At 38.4% G+C, this 19,898-nt stretch overlaps 1 protein-coding gene across 5 annotated transcripts in view; it reads left to right on the forward strand.

Moving 5' to 3' along the window:
* Positions 1-19,898, forward strand: part of Rbms3 (RNA binding motif single stranded interacting protein 3) — a 765,138-nt gene that overhangs the window by 148,430 nt on the left and 596,810 nt on the right. For all 5 annotated transcript variants that reach the window (XM_090351790.1, XM_090351792.1, XM_090351794.1 and 2 more), the window contains exon 2: positions 15,520-15,692. In XM_090351790.1, coding sequence (XP_090207916.1) covers positions 15,520-15,692 — 173 coding nt within the window. The remainder of the gene's footprint in view (positions 1-15,519; positions 15,693-19,898) is intronic.

The raw sequence follows: 19,898 nt of genomic DNA on the forward strand, positions 1-19,898 counted from the left end.
CTGCTGAGTTGCCCTGATAGTTCACTATAAGAAAGCATTTTTCTTTGTTACTTTGTCTCTGTTCAGAGGAAAGGAGAGTCAGTGTAATAGCATGTGATGTGGAGGGCAGGAGGCTCCAGTCCTTTTTAGGAATGTTAATATAAAATATTGAAAGTGCAGTGGAACAGGAAAGAAGCTAGTTTGCCTAAGAGAAAAGCATTTATTCTCTACCGACTATTACCAATTGTTAGTTCTCCCCTGCTTCCTTCTCTCCCTCCCCATGTCCCTCCCTTTATCTCCATTCCAATAATTGTAAAATGCAAGCAAGCCAGAAGCTAGTGGATTATGCCTATAATAACTACTTAGGATGCTTATATTTGAGGACCTGGATTTGAAGCAAAACTGAGCAGAAAGATCCACAAGATTCTTAAGCCCAATTAACCAGCAAAAATCCTGATGTTGAGGTATGGCTCAAGTATAGACTGCCAGCCTTGAGTAAAAAAGGTAAACAAGGGCTGGGAGTTCGGCCTAGTGGTTAAAGTGCTTGCCTAGCATGCAGGAAGACCCGGGTTTGATTCCTTGGTACCACATACATAGAAAAAAGCCGGAAGTGGTGCTGAGGCTCAAGTGGTAGAGCTCTAGCCTTGAGAAAGTCCAAGGACAGTGCTCAGGCCCTGAGCTCAAGCCCAGGACTGGCAAAAAAAAAAGGTAAACAAAAATACAAATCCTTGAGTTCAATCCCCAGGAAAGAGAGAGCAAGAGAGAGAGAGAGTGAGAGAGAGAGAGAGAGAGAGAGAGAGAGAGAGAGAGAGAGAGAGAGAGAGAGAGGTAAAATGAAAATAAAATACAGATGAAACTTTGACTATTGTTTAAAACTTGCCAAAATACATCTTATTCTGTCTGGAATCTCTTTGATAATGTCTACCTTGAACATAGAAAGGTTTTTTTAATTTATTTTTTTATTTTTTTATATATTTTTTATTGTAATTAATAGAAGGGTTACATGATATTTGCCAGATAGATGGTGCATTAATTCCCATACATTGATACCCTTTAACATGTCTTGGTCCCCATTTCCCTCCCCCCCACCCCCACCCCTCATCTTCTTTTCCCCCGTTCCCTATCCAATTTCAAATAACCAAATACAAATATATCCAATATATCAGGTAACAAAGTGAGATACTGTAACAATATGAGATAACCAAGGGACAGCAAAGGAGATGAGAGATAACATAGTACCTTAAGAACAACAATCATTCATTATATGGCTTATGTTTCTATATCCTAGAGATCCTTTCATTTAGAGTCCTACTATGTGGCCTTTTGTATCAAGGTTTTGCTCTATTGCAAATCTCTGGTAGGAGAGCCCAAGGTTTCTATTGATTATGACAAATGAGGGAAACCATTGAGCCTAAGTTCCTTTGAGTCTGGCTTACTTCATTTAATATGATTTTTTCTAAGTCTTTCCATTTCCTAACAAATGGGCAATGTCATTCTTTCTGACAGCAGCATAGAATTCCATTGTGTACAAATACCACATCTTGTGGATCCACTCATCAACTGAGGGACATCTAGGTTGGTTCCATATCTTTGCTATGGTAAATAGTGCTGCAATGAACATTGTTGTGCTGGTGGATTTAGTATGTCTTTGTTTCTGGATGATTGGGTAAATGCCAAGTAGTGGAATTACTGGATCATAGGGGAGCTCTATGTTTAGTCTTTTGAGGAACTGCCATACTGCTTTCCATAGTGGTTGAATGAGTTTGCACTCCCACCAACAGTGTAGTAGTGATCCCTCCTGGCCACATCCCCTCCAGCATCTGTTGTTATTAGTTTTCTTGATCCTGGCCATTCTAACTGGAGTGAGGTGGAATCTTAGAGTTGTTTTGATTTGCATTTCTTTTATGACCAGAGATGTTGAGCATTTCTTCATGTGTTTATAGGCCATTTTTGTTTCTTCTTCAGAGAAGACTCTCTTTAAGTCTTTGGCCCATCTTTTAATGGGATAGTTGTTACTTTGGAGATTAGTTTTGGATTGATTCAATTTTTTGAGCTGTTGATATATTTTAGATATGAGGCCTTTGTCTGTTGTATGGTTGGTGAAGAAAGGTTTTATATGCTAAAATATTAGATCCATTGCTTCTGTGTGGAGGGTGATGAACTTTATTATGGCCTCCATTGGAGTAAGAATAATTACACATTAAAAACCAAATGCTATTGGTCAGAGATATAATCCTAGTTCCCCAGAAAGCTGAAAACTGAGGATGCCAAACAGAAATATTAGTAGAATTCTTATCTCCAGTTAAACAACAAAAACTTAAGTGGGGTTATGGCTTAAAAGTTATAGTACCAGAGGCTGGGAGTTTGCCGTAGTGGTAGAGTGCTTTCCTAGCATATATGAAGAACCATGTTCCATTCCTTGGTACCACATATATAGAAAAAGCTGAAAATGGTGCTGTGGCTCAAGTGGTAGAAAGCTAGCCTTAAGGACAACCGAGGACAGTGCTCAGACCCTGAGTTCAAGCCCCAGGACTGCCAAAAAATTTAATAAAAAAGGGTTATAGCACTAGGTTTGAGATTTCAAGTACCAATGCCCATCACTATGACCACCACCAACAAAACAATAATTGCACTTGGACAAAAATCGCCCAAACCCCCGAGTAGCAGGATAGATCCTGGAAACCTATCTTTTCAGAAGTATTTGTATGGGAGATATGTGACTGTCAGAATGTTATGCCTCATCACTGCCCGCTTGAACTTTCTGGAAAGATGGAAATGTTCTCTGGGGACCTAACATTCAATTCTCATGTCTGTTTTACAGCAGAAGATATATGACTACTATAGCAGAAGAACTGAATCATTAGTTTAATTGTAGTTAATTATATTTAAATTTCAATAGCTGTACTATTATTTGAACACTTAGAGTTAGAATGGTGATTAATTGCCTAGCTTCAGGTCCTAGGTATGTTTCTGAGTAGCTAGACACCCTTGAAAATTCATTTCCTTGGGCCTCACTGTTATCTGGGTCAACATGATGACTACAATAGCCCTTACTTCCAAGAGTTCTGTGATCAGGAAATAATAATCCATGCTCAGTTTATAATATGTGTCTCATATGCGGCCATTATTATCATTCTTAATTATTTTATGATCTGTTGTTGATTTTGCAAAAACTGAAGAAAGAGAAAAAGAAATAAGGCTAAAGTAATGGAAAGAAACACCATGAAAGTAACACAACTCTAAATGATCCTAGAGAAATGGCTGTGATTTTGTGAACCAGAAAGCAAATAAAGGGGGTGACCATATCCCCATGGTTTTGCTTTGGAAATCTCATTTATTTTTGTTTCCTGGTATAGTCATTAATGAATCTTCACTTAGCTGAAAACGTGGCCCAGTTTTTAAGGTAAACATTTTCCAAGTTTCCTTTTTCAGTCACAGAATCCCTGATTATGTAAATAGTGAGCCATTTTCCCACAATCAAGTCAACCAAAAATCTAGTCTAGGTTGGGAGTGAAAGAAGGCAGGATGAGGCATATAAGCAGATGTCACCAAAAGGTGTTGTGAATGTGAGTTCTAGGGAGAGGGGTTAGGTACGTACTGAAGGCATTTGGGACTGAGATGGAAACCTAAACAATGAAATTAAATTTGATTGCAATGTTATAATATCATCTACTTGGAAAACACACTGATCACTCTAGCAAGAACCACTTTACTTTGATGATCTGTTATTGATAATGAGACTTATTATTCATGATAAGAAACAAATGCTTTTCTCTGCCATTCATGAACTATCAGTAACCAAAATGCAATATGATTGGTTCTTATAAAAGTATGAACATATATATTTAATAGGGTTGGTTCATATAAAAATAATGCATTGGTTGGAAAAAGTGACTTACTATATATAGAGCCATGAGGTGGATGACGAAAATAGGAAACATTAGAATAGCTCATTTAGTTGTAAATATCATCCTAACAGATCTTTTGGTGGTTTTTCTTTTCGGTTGTTGGGTGTTTTTGTGTTTTATTTTGTTTGGTTATATGCATGTTTGTGTCTCCCTGTACTGAGGTTTAAAATCAGAGCCTGGGAAAGGTCCTTTAGCTTTTTCACTCAAACCTGGCACGGTGCCTAAGGCATACTTCTACTTCCCACTTTTGGTTGGTGAAATTGAAATACAGTTTCACAGACTTTCTAACTAAGGTTGGTTTCAAACTGCAATCATCACATCTTAGTCTCCTGAGTAGCTGTGATTAGAAGACTAAGCCAACAATGCTCGGTGGCGTTTTCCGTGTTTACCTAGTGATTCAGACCACCTTAAAGGCTGGTTTTGGGACCAATCTCTGAGGTATTCCATAGACAGATTGGAAAGTTTCCATTCAAGAATTATGCTCACTATCTCTATTTCTGGGGAATACCCTAATGCTACGAGGCATTGTTCATAATGTGGCTGACATTGCAGTCTCTACCCAGGGAACCAATCCTGCTCATGTTCCCATAAGTACTAATCTTTATTATTATTAGCTTCATAAGCTAGTTGGGGCATTTTCATAGCAAAAGACTAGTGCCAGGGACACCTAAAATTTTGTTGTATGTATTAGTGCTTGCTTTTCTCTAAAGAGATCAAGACATTCATATTAAAGGAAGAAGACCTGATGTCCCAGGCATTTGGACAATTGGCAATTTTTATGGAAGACTGTTAGCATCACTTATAGCAGCTCTCTTTTCTTTGCTTACAAATTTACTAATAAATTTTGTGCCTAGTGCTTAAACTGAGAAAATAACTATTTTAGTATATTTCCAAGATTCACATATTTATAAAGTCTTTTAATATCTGAAACTCTAAAATGGCATTGAAACTTTAATCCTATTAATGGCACAGAACACTATGCAATTATGCAATCTACTGATGTTTTCAAGCTAATATTGAGAACAAAGGAAATCTTAATCTCACAGAAACTTGACAAAAACCAAGTAGTTATTTGTAAATATGTGGAAACTAGTTATTTCTTCCAAAATGACTATTTCATCACAGCTTAGTTATCACATTAAGGTTTAAGTACAGTTGCTCCAAACTTTTATTTTTAAATTTTCATTTATTTATTTGCCAGTCCTGGGCTTGGACTTAGGGCATGATCACTGTCCTTTTGTTTTCTCAAGGCTAGCACTCTACCACTTGAGTCACTGCACCACTTCTGGCTTTTTTCTATGGACGTGCTTCTGAGGAATAGAACCTTTGGCTTCATGCATGCTAGGCAAGCACTCTACCACTAGGCCAAACTCCTGGCCCACTCCCAAACTTAAAAAAAATAATTATCTCTTACTGTGCTTCATTCAGGGTAAATTATTGCAATTAGAGCAGAAACTATAGAGTTTGTTGTCAGGATTGCCCTTTCATGGTGATGAGGAGCAGAAAAAGAAGGAGAAAGAGAAGGAGAAGGAGGAGGAGGAGGAGAAGGAGGAGGAGGAGGAGGAGGAGGAGGAGGAGGAGGAGGAGGAGGAGGAGGAAGAGGAGGAGGAGGGTGGTCATAAAATTAAAACCATCCTTGCTGAGGAGTATGCTAAATGTTTCATTTGTAACTTATATACATAAAGCAAAACAATCAATATCCACCTGTCCTTTGATAGGAAGTTGAAGAGTCTAGTTAGTAGCAGTAGCAGCATTCTCAGCTGGTGATCTAAGGCTTTCAAATACCATGTTCTGATTGTTGACAGAAGGTAATGTCTGCCCAATTGAAAAGGGATGTTCTTTTGTGAGCACTTTCCATTCCTACTGCTCATTTCCATATCTGAGCTATGCATAGGGAAAATAGAAAAAGGGCAAGTTTCCACCAAACTTTATTATGAAAGACATAATTGAAGCAATTGTTTTCCCTAGTTGTATTATAGATAATGGAGAAGCAATTGCCTAGCATGAAATTATAAAGGTTCATGAAACTGTGGCTAAAATTGCATGGCTTGCCTTAGATATGATTTCAGAAGTATTTGTTGATGTTTAGATGGACCGTGCTCACCTGAACCTTCACTGGATGATATTATAGACACACCAGTGACTACCAGAGTTCTTACTGTGTTCAGTCTGTCATGTGTCATACACAAGGAGAGGACTGCAGAAGCAAGTTGTGTGGCGATTACATTGTCTGATTACAAGGATCCAAGAGCAGGTAGCAGTATTATAAACTCAGCAATAGATTACCGATGTACATGCAGGCCAAACCATTTATGATTTAAGACTGGATTGTAATTTGTATTCATTCTGGAATAGGAAAAGAACTGGCATGTCAGTCCCATGAGAGATTTTATCCAGGGCTTTATCTTTGAGTGAATAAAAGAGTACAAATTCTATTACTCTAGAGATAGAGTAACAAAACAAGTGAACAAACAAACACAAATTTTGGAGACCATCAGCAACATAGACTGCTATATGCAGGGGAACACAGCTCCTCCAAACCACCACACCAACTGCCTCCAGGTCCTGCTAGCAGCCAGATGCCAATGGGAGAGCTGACGGAATTTTGGCACTTGGACTCTATGAATCCTGGCCAAGAAGAATTGCATGCAAAAATATTTAACATTCTCTTTGCGAAAGAGGTATATTTCAATCAGTGGGAGAAGTATGCTTTAGACATAGTCTACTGCAAATGAAATGTGATATACTAGTATCTTGGAGGAGTAATGTAAATACTCTAAGTACTTGGAGTAAGAGGTGAACTTTGCCAGGCACTGGTGGCTCATACTTGTAATTCTAACTCCTCAAAAGATTGTAATCTGAGGATTATGGTTCAAAGCCAGCCTGAGAAGGAAAGTCCTTTAAATTCTTACCTGCAATTAACTGGAAAAAAACCAGAAGTGTAGCTATGACTCAAAGAGTAGAGCTCTAGTCTTACCATATAAGCTAAAGGACAGCACCTGTACCCTAAGTTCAAGTCCCAGAACTGGCACAAAAACAAAAACAAAAACAAAAACTTTGATTTAGTGATGGGATTGTCAATGAAATATTTCTCTTAGACCATTGAGTTAGTATTACTTTATGGTGGGTCCTCAGTTTTCAAGGAAAAAAAGCTGTTTGTTGAAAATATTGATTCATCCTTTCTACATTTTCTGGGGACATTTGGTAATATCTGATGATTGTGTGTGTGTGTTTGTGTATTAGGCATTGAACTCAGAGCCTCAAGGCTTTGCATTTGATGGAAAGCAGGTACTTTTACTACTTGAGCTATACTTCTAGCTTGGTTTGCTTTGTTTATATTTATTTTATATTTACTTTCTCTATATTTGTTTTATGGACAGTAGCCCAGGTCTTCACACTTCTCAACTGATGCTCTGCCACTTGAGCCCTACCTTCTGTTCCTACTTCAGACTGATTATTTTGATTATGAAATCTATCGAACTTTTCTACTTAGGCTGGTCTTGGACCTTAATCCTCCAGATCTAAGCCTAAGTGGCTAGGTTTATTATTATGAGCTACCAACTCCTGGCCTAACTTGGTTATTTTTGAGATAATATTTTCAGGTCATAGCCAGCCTAGGTTGCAGTACTTCCCATATGTTCTAGGGATGTGTGCTGCCCATTTGTTGCTGGGGATGATAATGCATGCCACCATGTTTATTGAGATGCAGCTTTCTGGTTTTATGTAGTATGTCCAGGTTCATCTCAAGTCACTCACTACCTCTCATCTCGGCTTCCCAAGTAGCTAGGATTATTGGCTTGAGCCACTGTACCCAGCTTAAAGACATTTTTGATGGTCACAAGTTGCAAGAGGACAGTGCATCTGGATTTAGTAGATAAAAAATTAAGATGTTATTAACTACAATATACAATAAAACTCCCTACAGCAAAGGGTTGCCTTGTAAAAAAAATCAATAGAGGCAAAGATGAGAACTCTGGTTTAAAATGTATCATAACTCTGCCTGCAGACAGATGTTTCTCCCATCAAGTTTGACATTGTCTGAAAGATGATTTGTTTATGATTCTCTTTACCTTATTGATGTTATATGAGCAACATTTATTGTATTACCAAATGTTTTCTATTAAAACAAATTCATATCTCCGTATAATCTACCTCTACAATGCAGACAGGAAGAAAAACAAACAAAACCCTACACAGACAGCTACATATTTTACAAGAACAGAGAAGGATAGGGGTTGGTGCAGTTTTCAAACCTGACAATGGGGAAGATTAACAAAGCATAATAAATGAATCAGCTGTTTAGGATGCTCTACAAGCCAGCTCATTTTGCTGTTGTTAAATTTAAAAAAACCCATGAGTTTTGACAAATAATCATGGGTGACAATATCTGAAAAACTTCTAATATGACTTGCCACCTGAAATTAAATTTTAGGATAGATTTCATTCTTCTGGGCACCACTGGCTCACCTTGGTAAGCCTAGCTACTCTGGAAGTTGAGATAGGAAGATTAGAGTTCAATGCCAGCCCAAGCAGAAAAATCTGAGACTGGTATTTCCAGTTAACCAGCAAAAATCCTGGCATGATTTGAGAGGTAGAGGACCAACCTTGAGCAAAAACGCCAAGAGTAAGGCAGGGAATGTGGCCTAATGGTAGAGTGTTTGCCTAGCATGCAGGAAACCTGGGTTGATTCCTCAGTACTGCATAAACAAAAAAAGTTGAAAGTGGTGCTGTGGCTCAAGAAGTAGAACACTAGTCTTGAGAAAGTTCAATGACAGTGCTCAGGCCTGAGTTCAAGCCTCAGGATTGGCAAAAGGAAAAATAAAAAGCAAAGTTTATAAGGCCCTGAGTTCAAGCCCCAGTATAATGCTACCATGCGAGTACATATGGGTACACACACACACACACACACACACACACACACACACACACACACACACTTCATTTACATTCTGATGAAAGGAAGAGATTTGGGATATCTGCTGTTACTCCTATCTTTGCTTCCTGATCACAGGTGGTGACTACAGAACTTCCATCTCACACCCTTACCCACCACTCTCATGCTATTGGTGCCCACAAAAATAACACAAACATGTGAAGTTCTTTTGTATTGTGAAGAATCATCTGCACTGGGCTCAAATCTATGCTGGAGCTGTGTGACCTTGACAAAGTCATTTACCCTTTCTGTGTCTCCATTTTCTCAAATGCAAAATGAGAGAAATAGTGTCTTTCTCACTAGATTGGGTTCTAGGCAAGTGTATATGAACACACTGGCTGAAATACAGCAGATTCAAGAGAGAACTCAAAGTATGGTAAAATAGGAAGTGGGTACTCAAAAGGGGTGGAGTCAATGGGAAAGGGGTCGACAGCTGAAGAGAAGAGGGCTGCATGCAGCCCTCCTACAACATTAAGGAAATAAGAGGAAAAGAGCAGGGAAGGGAGGGATGGCTGAAAATGTTTAAAGAGGTGACATTGATCAAGATATGTTTAATTCATAAGCTTCTTTGTTTAATGGCAATTTCTTTGTACAACTACTTAAATAAAAGACAAAAAGGAAAAAAAACAGTCCAGTGCTTACCTCATTCTTTTCTAGTGCCTCACTGACCTTCACCTCTTACCAGGGCCTTCCCTCTCCACCCATTATGCCTTGGGTTTCTGGGCACCAGCCAAACATGTGGAGCTTCAAGAGGACCTTTGCCTGTGTCAGGCCTATTCAGAGCCCATTTCTGACTGTGCAATAGCTCCACAGCAAGATTTTCTCCTCTTAAAGCAGAGGACATACTCCCAGAGGAACTCCTCAGGACAAGTCCTCCAGCTCATAAACTGGATTTATACAATGTGACTTTGAACAGTAGAACAAAGTCTATCTTATCTGAAGGAAAATGTGTTTTTTGCTAACATTTTTAAAATGCTTCCTTAGTAATTCAAAATAATTTTAGGGCTCCTCAGTGATAAAATTTCAAATCTGTCTAGAAAGAAAGCACTTAGAAAGGAGGCAGAGGAGACACTTCAATAGAAACAAAAACGACAACAAAAAAAAAACCCATGGCTGTTGGGACACATTAACTTCTGAAGATCATTGACATGCCTTTGTTTGGTTTTGATTTTTTTTCACAAATTAATCTATTTAGGTTTGTGCATTTGCCAGGCATTTTGGTACCAATGTGGTGTTCAATAAAGGATGCTATTTGAAAATGGGTGGGAAAGAAGGGATGAGTGCTTCTTAAAAACAATGAATGAGTTACAATGTTTATTGCTACCTTGGTCACAGGGTTCACTTACTAGATAAATGAAAGATTAAAGATAAGTGCCCCAGATTGTGTATTAAAGTCAGTGAATTGATTGATTCAATAACTCTGAGAAATCTTTCTCCCTTATCAGAATTTCTGGAATTTACATCCAAGACAGAATGCAAAAAGCCACCATAGATTCTGGCTCTGGATCATGCCAGTGATCCTGCCTACTGAGGTGGCAGAGATTTGAGAATCAAAGTTTGACATCAGTCCAGGCAAGAAAGTTTGAGAGACTCCATTTAAGCAGCAAAACCTGAGCTATAAGTATGGTTCAAAGTGGTAGCCTACCAGTCTTGAGTGAAAAAGCCAAATGAGAGTGCTATGCCCTGAGTTCCTGAGTTCAAACGTCAGTACTGTCACAGGAAAGAAGGAGGGAAGGAAGGAAGGAAGGAAAGAAGGAAGGAAGGAAGAAAGGAAGGAAGGAAGGAGGGAAGGAGGGAGGGAGGGAGATACATCATCTTTAGTTGTTAACTTTTTCAAATTGCTTTAGAAATGCCCCCTTCTGGAATCTGGTGCTTTCTTTCCCATTTATAAAGTACACATGTCACTTCCACACACACATATTTCATATTTTCCTGTCTTCATCTCAAGTTTTTTTTAACTCTTCTGAGTTTTACTTGTTGTTATTTGTTTGTTTGGTTTGTCCAGTGAATGCATTAGGCCTGTTGGAAGGCACATTTATGATTTTGGACATCATGCAATTTGCTAAATGGTGTTCTGGCTATGGAAATGCTTGCAAAGAGCCCTAGGGAAAAGGGGAATTAAGTAAACACGTATTGATCATGCCATACAGACTCTCTCTTATTTGATCAGCCAAGGGCGCTGTCTGCACTAGTCTATCTGATCTGTTATACTTAAAGCTGGAGACATTTTTCTGGCTCCCTGGTGGTTTTTAAAGGCTCTACAAGGAGAAAAATTGCTTTAAACAAAGTCTCATTTTTAAAAGAAGTGTGAGTACAGGATGGAATTCAAAGAATGTAGCGAGAGAAGAGGTGAAAAGTGGCAGCAAACAGCTTTACAAAGTCCTGGGAATTTTAAAAGAATAAAGCATAACAGATAAAGACCATGTGACCCATTGTGAGATACAATGACCCATGAAGCCATTTCAGCCAGCACCTACCGATCGCCACTGTGTTGGAAGGCTTGGAAAAAAGAATTAAATGTGGTTATCCAAGGGGTGAAACAGAATGCATTGGGTCATGAAGTCAGTCCTAATTTGTTATTTGAGGAAAGAGGCTTTAGTGTTATGAAGATGTTAAATGTCAAAATGGAATGGGATTATGCCATTAAATTCAAATACAAAGAGAAAGAACACATTTTCTTTTGTAAATCTACATTTACAAAAATTATTTTAAATTAAATTGTACATTCATTCATTCACTTATTCAGTCACATACTTATTATTTTGTGGTAGTACTGGGGCTTAAACTCAGGGCCTCATGATCTCACATAACTAATTTGCTCAAGGGTAGGCCTCTGTCATTTGAGCTACAGCTTGGTTCTTCGCTGATTTAATTGGAGACAGGAGTCTCACAGACTTTCCTGCCTTGGCTGAGATTAAATCTCAATCCTCAGATTTTCAGATCTCAACCTCCTAAATAGCTAGGGTTACAGGCATGAGCCACCAGTGCCTAGCTCTAAATTCTGTATTAATAATGCTAATACTATATTCATTACGTTAAACTGAAGAAGAGAAGAAGTTTATTTCTAAAACTGTGGTAGTGGCCCTGAGCCTATAGCCTGTCATATTTGCTTTCTTCCTTCTCTACCATTTCTAGGTTGCACTTGCAATGGACAGTTTTGTTACTCCTTTCTCTCCTCTTCACCATTCCAATGAATCTGTCAGTTGTCAAAAGAGAAGTAGGAGGGAAAAGGAGGCCAGAGAGGAAGTTTGAAGCCTGTGTAAACAGATGGTGTTGACCCTAGCGTAGGAAGAGGAAGGGAGGTCAGACATTTTGGTGAACTATGAGGTCAAGAATGAGGGAACAGATGAAGCCATGTTCTTCAGTGGGGAAGCTGAAAGACAGGGCTGTGATGCCTAAGGCAATGGATTGAGAATGATGAGCAGGCACAGTGGGAATCTAGGAAAAGGAAGAACATGCAGCAAGCTGCACTTTGTTGGACTTCGAGAAACACCCTGTTAGAGGCCTTGGAAATATGAGCCAGGCACAGAAGGCAGAGGAAGTTGATATGTGAATGGCTAGTATCACTTACTGTTCCTCATTCTTGCTGTTTGGCACAACGTCCTAACCTTGCTAAATAAGTCTTTAGGTTTAAACTCAGTTCAATCTCCTCTCTCATCTTTATGCCTTGAGGTCCAGTCTGTGTTATACTTAAGGCAAACTGAGGTAGTTGTGTAGAGTACTATGAATGGCAAAACAGTCTTACAAATATTAGCATCATTATTATTATTAATTGATTATGCAGTTGGTAATTTACAGAAACCATTTTTTACATAAGCTCAAAGCCTTTTTAGACTCGATGACATAGAACCTTACTATTTTCTTATTGCAGTACTGAAGATTTAACTCAAGGTCTTGTGCTTGCTATAGCAAGTACTCTACAGCTTAAGCTGAATCCCCAATCCTTTGGTTACTTTACAGATAGTAACCTTAACTGGCATTAACATTATTTTGTGCAACTTTGGACTATGGGGCTTCTACCTCTGTCTCTGGAGTAGCTGAAACCATAAGCATAGCTGACAAAACCCAGATTGTTTTGACATAGAGTTACTTAACTTTTACCTGCACTGATCAAAAATCAAAGTCCACCCATCTGGACCCCCAACTAGCTGAAATTACTGGTATGTGATACAACATTGGTCCCAGGATATTATTACTATTACTATTATTATTATTATTATTATTATCTTAATAATGAGATTATTGAATCTCAGGGTGATTAAATTACTGTCCAAAGATAATATATGCAACAAAAGGTACAGCAATAACTCATAACTGAGTTTAGGCAGTATAATTCTAGAACTTTGAATATCCTCAGATAAAAAAAAATTGAGCAGAGAATCACAATAACTCAATAGTTGTATATATGACCATATAAAATGAGGCTTATTGAAATGGACTCCAAGATATGGAATCAAGAGGTGTGTGTGTGTGTGTGTGTGTGTGTGTGTGTGTGTGTAGTGTTTTCAGTTATTTCTTTCCTTTGGTTTATTGCCTGTCATCAGTTTTTAATTTTGGTACCCTTTGTCCTGTGTATGAATTTATCTGATATAGGGAAGGGAGGGGAATCACAGAAACAATGGGACAAAAGAGAACCAATGCCCCAGCAATACTCACAAGACACTAAATGGAAATGAACAGCTTGTTGCAAGGAGAAAGGGGGAGGGCAGGGGGGAAGGGGAGTCATAGAAAACAGGTGTGGGTGCCAGGTGTGGGTGGCCCAGATCGGCAATCCTAGTTACTCAGGAGGTTAAGGTCAGAAGAGATCGCGGTTCAAAGACAGACAGGACAGAAAAGTCCGCAAGACTATTTTTTAACTAGTCCTGAGGCTTGAACTCAGAGCCTGAGCACTTTCCTAGGGCTTTCTCAAGCCCAAGCTTAACCCCTTGAGCCACAGCACCACTTTCAGCTTTTTCTGTGTATGTGGTACCCAGGACTCAAACCCAGGTCTTTATGCATGCTAGGCAAGCAGTCTATCACTCAGCCAAACTCCCAGCCCTTCCCAAGACTCTTATTCCAAGAAACTACTTTTAAAAGTCACATTAGCCTTGAGCGCAGAGAGGCACAGAGCCCAGTCCCTGAGTTCAAGCCCAAAGACCATCCAAAAAAAAAAGAAAGGAAAAGAAAGAAATTAATGATCTTATTAACTATAACCCTTCCATACATCACCTTCAATATAAAAAAGAAACATTAAAAAATTGAAAATAATAAGTAAAAACTAATCTTGACATCTATATTATGCATGCCTTCACTCTGGACATGTCAAATTTGGTGGTGTCTTTTATTATTTTAATCTTGACATAAAATGATGTGACTGATTATGAGGAAGGTCCTTTAGTGTGCAGAGAAGCAGGGAACATTTGGCAATATCTGAAAATATATTTGATCATTTCACTTAAGGTCTGACTAGAGTATAGTGGGCCAACGTTAAGAATGCTGTCCCACCGTCCTACAGTGGTTATGTCTGTATCCCGAGAAGGTCTACATTTTCCTCTGCATATTCCCTGTGTTTGATACCCTGGCTTAGAGTAATTTAAAGAATCAGAGAGAAGAGAGAGTGATGGCCCAGTCTTACAAACAAGAAGCAATAAGGATATGGAAGCAGTTTTAGGATTAGGGAAGGCATATGAGGTGGACTCTAGTTTACTCATTTGTTCTGTCATTTGTAGAATCTGTAGAATATTCCTTTCCTTCTTTTACTCTTTCATTTTGGTTTTCCTTCCTTCCTTCCTCTCCCTTCTCCTTTCCCACTTCCCTTTCTTTCATCTGTCTTTATTTCTTTACCTTTTTTGGGTGAGGTGGGGCTTGAACTCAGGCATTCAAGCTCTGACCTGGCTTTTCTGTTCCAGAGTGACATTCTGACATTTGAGCCACAACTCCACTTTTGGCATGTTGTTGGTTGATGGAAAGTCTATCAGATTGGTCTCACTGGGCTGGCTTCAAACTGTGATCCTCAGATCTCAGCCTCCTAAGTAGTTAAGATTATGGCATGAGCCACTAGCACTGAAAGAATGATTTCTTCAAGTCAGAAATTGAACCTGAACTGCAGCAATCAGGAAATTAGAATTAGATTAGTTTTCTCTCTCTCTTCTCCATCTCTCTCATGTATTTATGTTCATTATCTTTAAGTAGTCATATAAAGTGGTTTCAATTCAACATGTCAATTTATGACTACATTGCATCTTCATCAGTGTCACTCCTTCCATCTTTCTCTCAACCCCATCTATCCAAATCCCACTCCACCTCTCAAAAGGACAGAGCTATTAGAGGTAAAGCTAGGGAGGGTTTGTACATTACCACGACAACTATTTTATTTTGTTAGGAAGGCAGATGATATGTTCTTGCTCAAGTGTTAGGATAGTCCGGATTGTCTAGGACAAGTTCAAAACTAATACGATTTGGCCAGGAGCACTTCATAACTTCTTTTGTCCCATTCATGGCTGACTTATGATGGTTCAAAAGTAGATCCAAAATGATGTTCTTAGAGGCATAATAAGGCATCAGTGTGTGTGTGTGTGTGTGTGTGTGTGTGTGTGTGTGTGTGTGTGTGTGTGTTTGGGGAGGGGAAAGAGAGAGGCTTGTTTGCTTTCAAGTTACACTGCTGGACTGGGAACAGGTGTGCTTGCTTGTTTTTCCAGTAACAGCTCTTTCTGTTTGCAGCAGTCCTATGCACCAGCTCCCCACCCCATGGCTCCTCCCAGCCCCAGCACAAACAGCAGCAGCAACAACAGCAGCAGCAACAGCAGCGGGGAACAGTTGAGTAAAACCAACCTGTACATTCGAGGCCTTCCACCAGGGACTACTGACCAGGACCTCATCAAACTGTGCCAACCGTAAGTGTCTCCAGGTGCTCTGGGTCATTTCTCATTTGCACGGTGCCAGTGTGGGCAGCAGGCCACCAGTTCTGGAGTCTCAGGGGGAGGATTTGATGTGTAACCCCCATTGACTTCAGAGAAGTGGGATTCATTGCATTAGAGCAGAAATGAAGGCTTTGCAGACAGTTGTAGAGTGGCTGATGAGTTCATGCGTGTTAAAGTCTCAACCATGTGGCTGATGCAGACAAAGGTGAGACTTTGCTTTCCTCGACTTACATTAGTGAAAGTTGACTGCAGGGTAATGATTTCTGTGTTTCGAGCTTTTCTGGTCAGTGTTCTGTGAGTGCAGATTCAACCAAAACCACATAACATTATTAATTCAGCCCTCCAGACTCTTTAAGACATCTACGACCAAGTCTACTAAGCTGTCTCCCACCAAAACCAAGAACAGGAATTTTATATTTCCTAGGAAATGTGGAAATAATTAACTTCTCTTCCAAAATGTTTTATCCATCTGTTGTTTTCTACTAGCACTTATGTTATTTGCTGTGCAAATATATTAACATATTTGCATTTATCCTCCAAATAAAATTAATATGGAATAATGAATTAAGAATCATATACTCATCTTTTTTTTAGAGTGTCCTGATTTCTTTTCTTTCAACATACCGTCATTACAGATATTTGTCATTTGTCCCTTAGCTGAGTATTTTTTAATTTAGAGAAGCAACTGTTCAATTGTTCCTTTTTGCTTTTGTAATGTCGTTATAAGAAAGGTAATAAAATATTAATTTTGTAAAATTTCCAACCTCTAAAATACGAGAAGAGGAAAACACAGTTGATGATATTTATTTGTTTCCATTTTTGATTGTAGCAATAGGAGTTCATAGCAAAACACCTGATTAGCAGAGAAACAGAGGCACAAATATACTACTCAGTTGACAATGTTGTGGATGTACCTAAGTTAAGAAACCTTGTTGCCGCTGGGAGTGTGGCCTAGTGGTAGTGTGCTCATCTAGCATGCTCGAAGCCCCTGGGTTCGATTCCTGGGAATCACATACACAGAAAAAGCTGGAAGTGGTGTTAGGGCTGTCAGAGTGCTCAAGCCTTGAGCAAAAAAAGTGTCCAAGGACTGTGCCCTGGTGCTGAGTTCAAGCTCTAGGATTATTAATAATAATAATAATAATAATAATAAATAAATCAGGGTTCCTATTTTTTTAAAGAAACCCTGTTGCTACTGACTGCAGAAGTAAAGCAAGGCCTTCAAAACAAGTATTAATTTAGAAAAAGTTGTTTTGTGAAATAAATGTTAAAAGGATGTGTAAAAGCATGTGAATGTATTTAGATTTTGCTAACAAAATACTGAGGCTGAGAATCAGAAGATAAATGGTTTGATTTGTTGTTAGAATAGCCTAAAACTGTTGGAAATTAAGGTCTTTGAAAATAAGAAAGAGAGGAGATTAGAATAAATTTCCAAGTAAACCATCTCAAAACATGTTGATGGAAAAGAATAACACTTATCTTCAATCCATATTTGAATCTCATTCGTTAAAAAGAAGTTATTTGTGGGCGTGAAGGAAAGACTCTTGTTGTTCTAGCCTATGAGTGGAGCTTGCTGAGATGTCTAGATAGAGGGTATAAACTACATACCCATAGAAGAGGCTCTGGTTTTCATGTCATGGCTCTGAGAAACATATCTCTCCATAACACGTGAGGATTGCTTACTGATGAGGACAGTGGTTATAGAGTCCTGGATATTCAGATTTGCTTGGACATTGTATGATCTTCAAGAAAATCATTTTTTCCTCGAGACCACAGGTTCCTCTTTCTCAAGAATGGATTGAGGTTTTTGGTTTTGTTTTTCCCTAGTGTTTCATTGTGGAGTCACTGGTGAGCTGAAGTTGCTTCTGACCAGTGCACTGGTGTCAATGGGTAAATATCTCAAAATTTTGTGAATGATTTGTTAAAGATTTGGTGGCTCAAGTTGGAAAGAGTTGGAGAATTTATCACTTGAGAATCAACAAATGCTATGAATCAAGAATTCTTTTACTGGAGAGCTGTTTTATGAATATACTACTGGTGTAGCATCATACGATAAATCACTATCAGTATTGACTCCTGTGAAAATTGCCTGAATTTTATAAATGGAAATATTACCTGAAAAGCTGTGTTTGCAGAAAAACTATGTGATGACCCCAAACCCTGTTATTTAGTATATAGGCTTTTGCTAATGTTGCTAATTTTGTAACTGAGATATTGAAATAATGGTAAGGGAACAGAAACACAATTATCTGGTTATATTGTTCTATGCTAGGAATTAAAATGATATGATCCAGGCTACTGCTATTGTAAAATTCACTTGTGGGTTCTCTAGTTACTCAAGTCATCAGGATCTAGTGTTTATTGCTTAGATTACTTTTTCTACAGAAACTGATGCAGTTGGGCAACTGAAATAAGAGGGAAGCACATCTCTAAATATAGATAACAAAACTCCCAAAAGTTGTTGAATGACACAAGAATAAGGGGCTGAGGAAAGTGTGAATAAGCAAGGCAGTCATTCTGACTATATACTGTATATGCATTTGTGAAATACTGTGGTGAAACCTCTTTGAACAATTAACCCACACTTAGAAGAATACAAGAATGTTAAACAGATGTTGTCTGGGGGATGGGTAACTAGTGGGAAGTGGTGAGTGAATGAATGAGAAGGGCACTAGAAGTGAATATTGTCAAAATAACTTCATGTACATGAATGAAAAATGGATCAATGAAGCTTGCTGAGACTGATTTAAGAAAGAAAGGGTGCTTTTACCATCCTATTATATGGCCTTATGTATCTAGGTTTTGCTCTATTGTGAATCTCTGCTAGGAGAGCCCAAAGTTTCAACTGATTATGACAAATGATGGAAACCATTGAGCCTATGTTCCTTTGAGTCTGGATTACTTCACTTAATATGATTTTTTCTAAGGCTTTCCATTTCCTTAAAAATGGGGTGATGTTGTTCATTCTGACAGCAGCATAGAATTCCATTGTGTGTAAGTACCACATCTTGTTGATCCACTCATCAACTGAGAGGCATCTGGGTTGATTCCTTATCTTTGCTATGGTAAATAGTGCTGCAATGAACATTGATATGCTAGTGGATTTAGTATGTCCTTGTTTCTGGACGATTGGGTAAATGCCAAGTAGTGGAATTGCTGGGTCATAGGGGAGCTCTATGTTTAGTCTTTTGAGGAACCACCATACTGCTTTCCATCGTGGTTGAACAAGTTTGCACTCCCACCAATAGTGTATTAGTGATCCCTCCTGAAGATTTGATTTTGATAATATTTTATGTTTATTTTACTCCAAAATTCTGATTTGTGATTGGAACATCATTATTTATTGTTAGTGCTTGTTCTAAAATAATTTTTCAATCTTTCTCCAACCTGTTGTTTACTGCTGTAGCCAGGCCTTTGCTTGATCTGAAGAATGGCAGATGGCTACTCAGTTCAGTGGGTAAGAGACCCATGTATGCCATTTGGCAACTCCTTCTATCAGACAGTGGTGGCAATTTTTTTGTATTAATGATACTCTAAAGATTAAAATCATTTTCATTCCTAGTACTTATTCTACATTTCAGAATAATTAAAAGACAAATACTTGTAGGTATAAATGAATGTGTCATCTAGATAATTATTCGTGTTAATGCTTGTGCATTTGTAAGTATGTTAAAGGTTAATGCTCTAAATGTAGGAAACACAATTTCCTATACTCATATGCATGTTAATAAAATGAAAGAAACTAGAGTTACACCAAAAAATGCATGGGTAGATTAGATTTTTTAGCATTAGTATATAATATCCATATTAATGCTAATGGACAAAAAGAAAATGATATTAAAGAATCGGAAGCTGCCTTGTTTCTCAGTGAATAATGTGAAAAAGGATCTTTATTAAGAAATTCTAATTGGTACCTCTTGCCTCTTATCCTAGCTTTTCAAGAGACCAAGTCTTAAGGATAGTCTTTTGAAGTCAGCCCTGGTAGAAAATTCCAAGAGATTTCATTTCCAATTAAATGGCAAAAAAACTAAGATGAGTCTTGCACTGGTGGCTGGCTCATGACTGTGATCCTAGTTACTCAGGGGCTGAGAGCTAAGGATCTCGGTTCAATATTAGCCCAGGCATGAAAGTACATGAGACTCTTATCTCCAATTAACCATCAAACAACTAGAAGGGGCACTG

This window comes from Megascapheus bottae, chromosome 18 (assembly GCF_031878675.1).
Source record: "Megascapheus bottae isolate mThoBot1 chromosome 18, mThoBot2.hap1, whole genome shotgun sequence".
Classification (NCBI taxonomy): domain Eukaryota; kingdom Metazoa; phylum Chordata; class Mammalia; order Rodentia; family Geomyidae; genus Megascapheus; species Megascapheus bottae.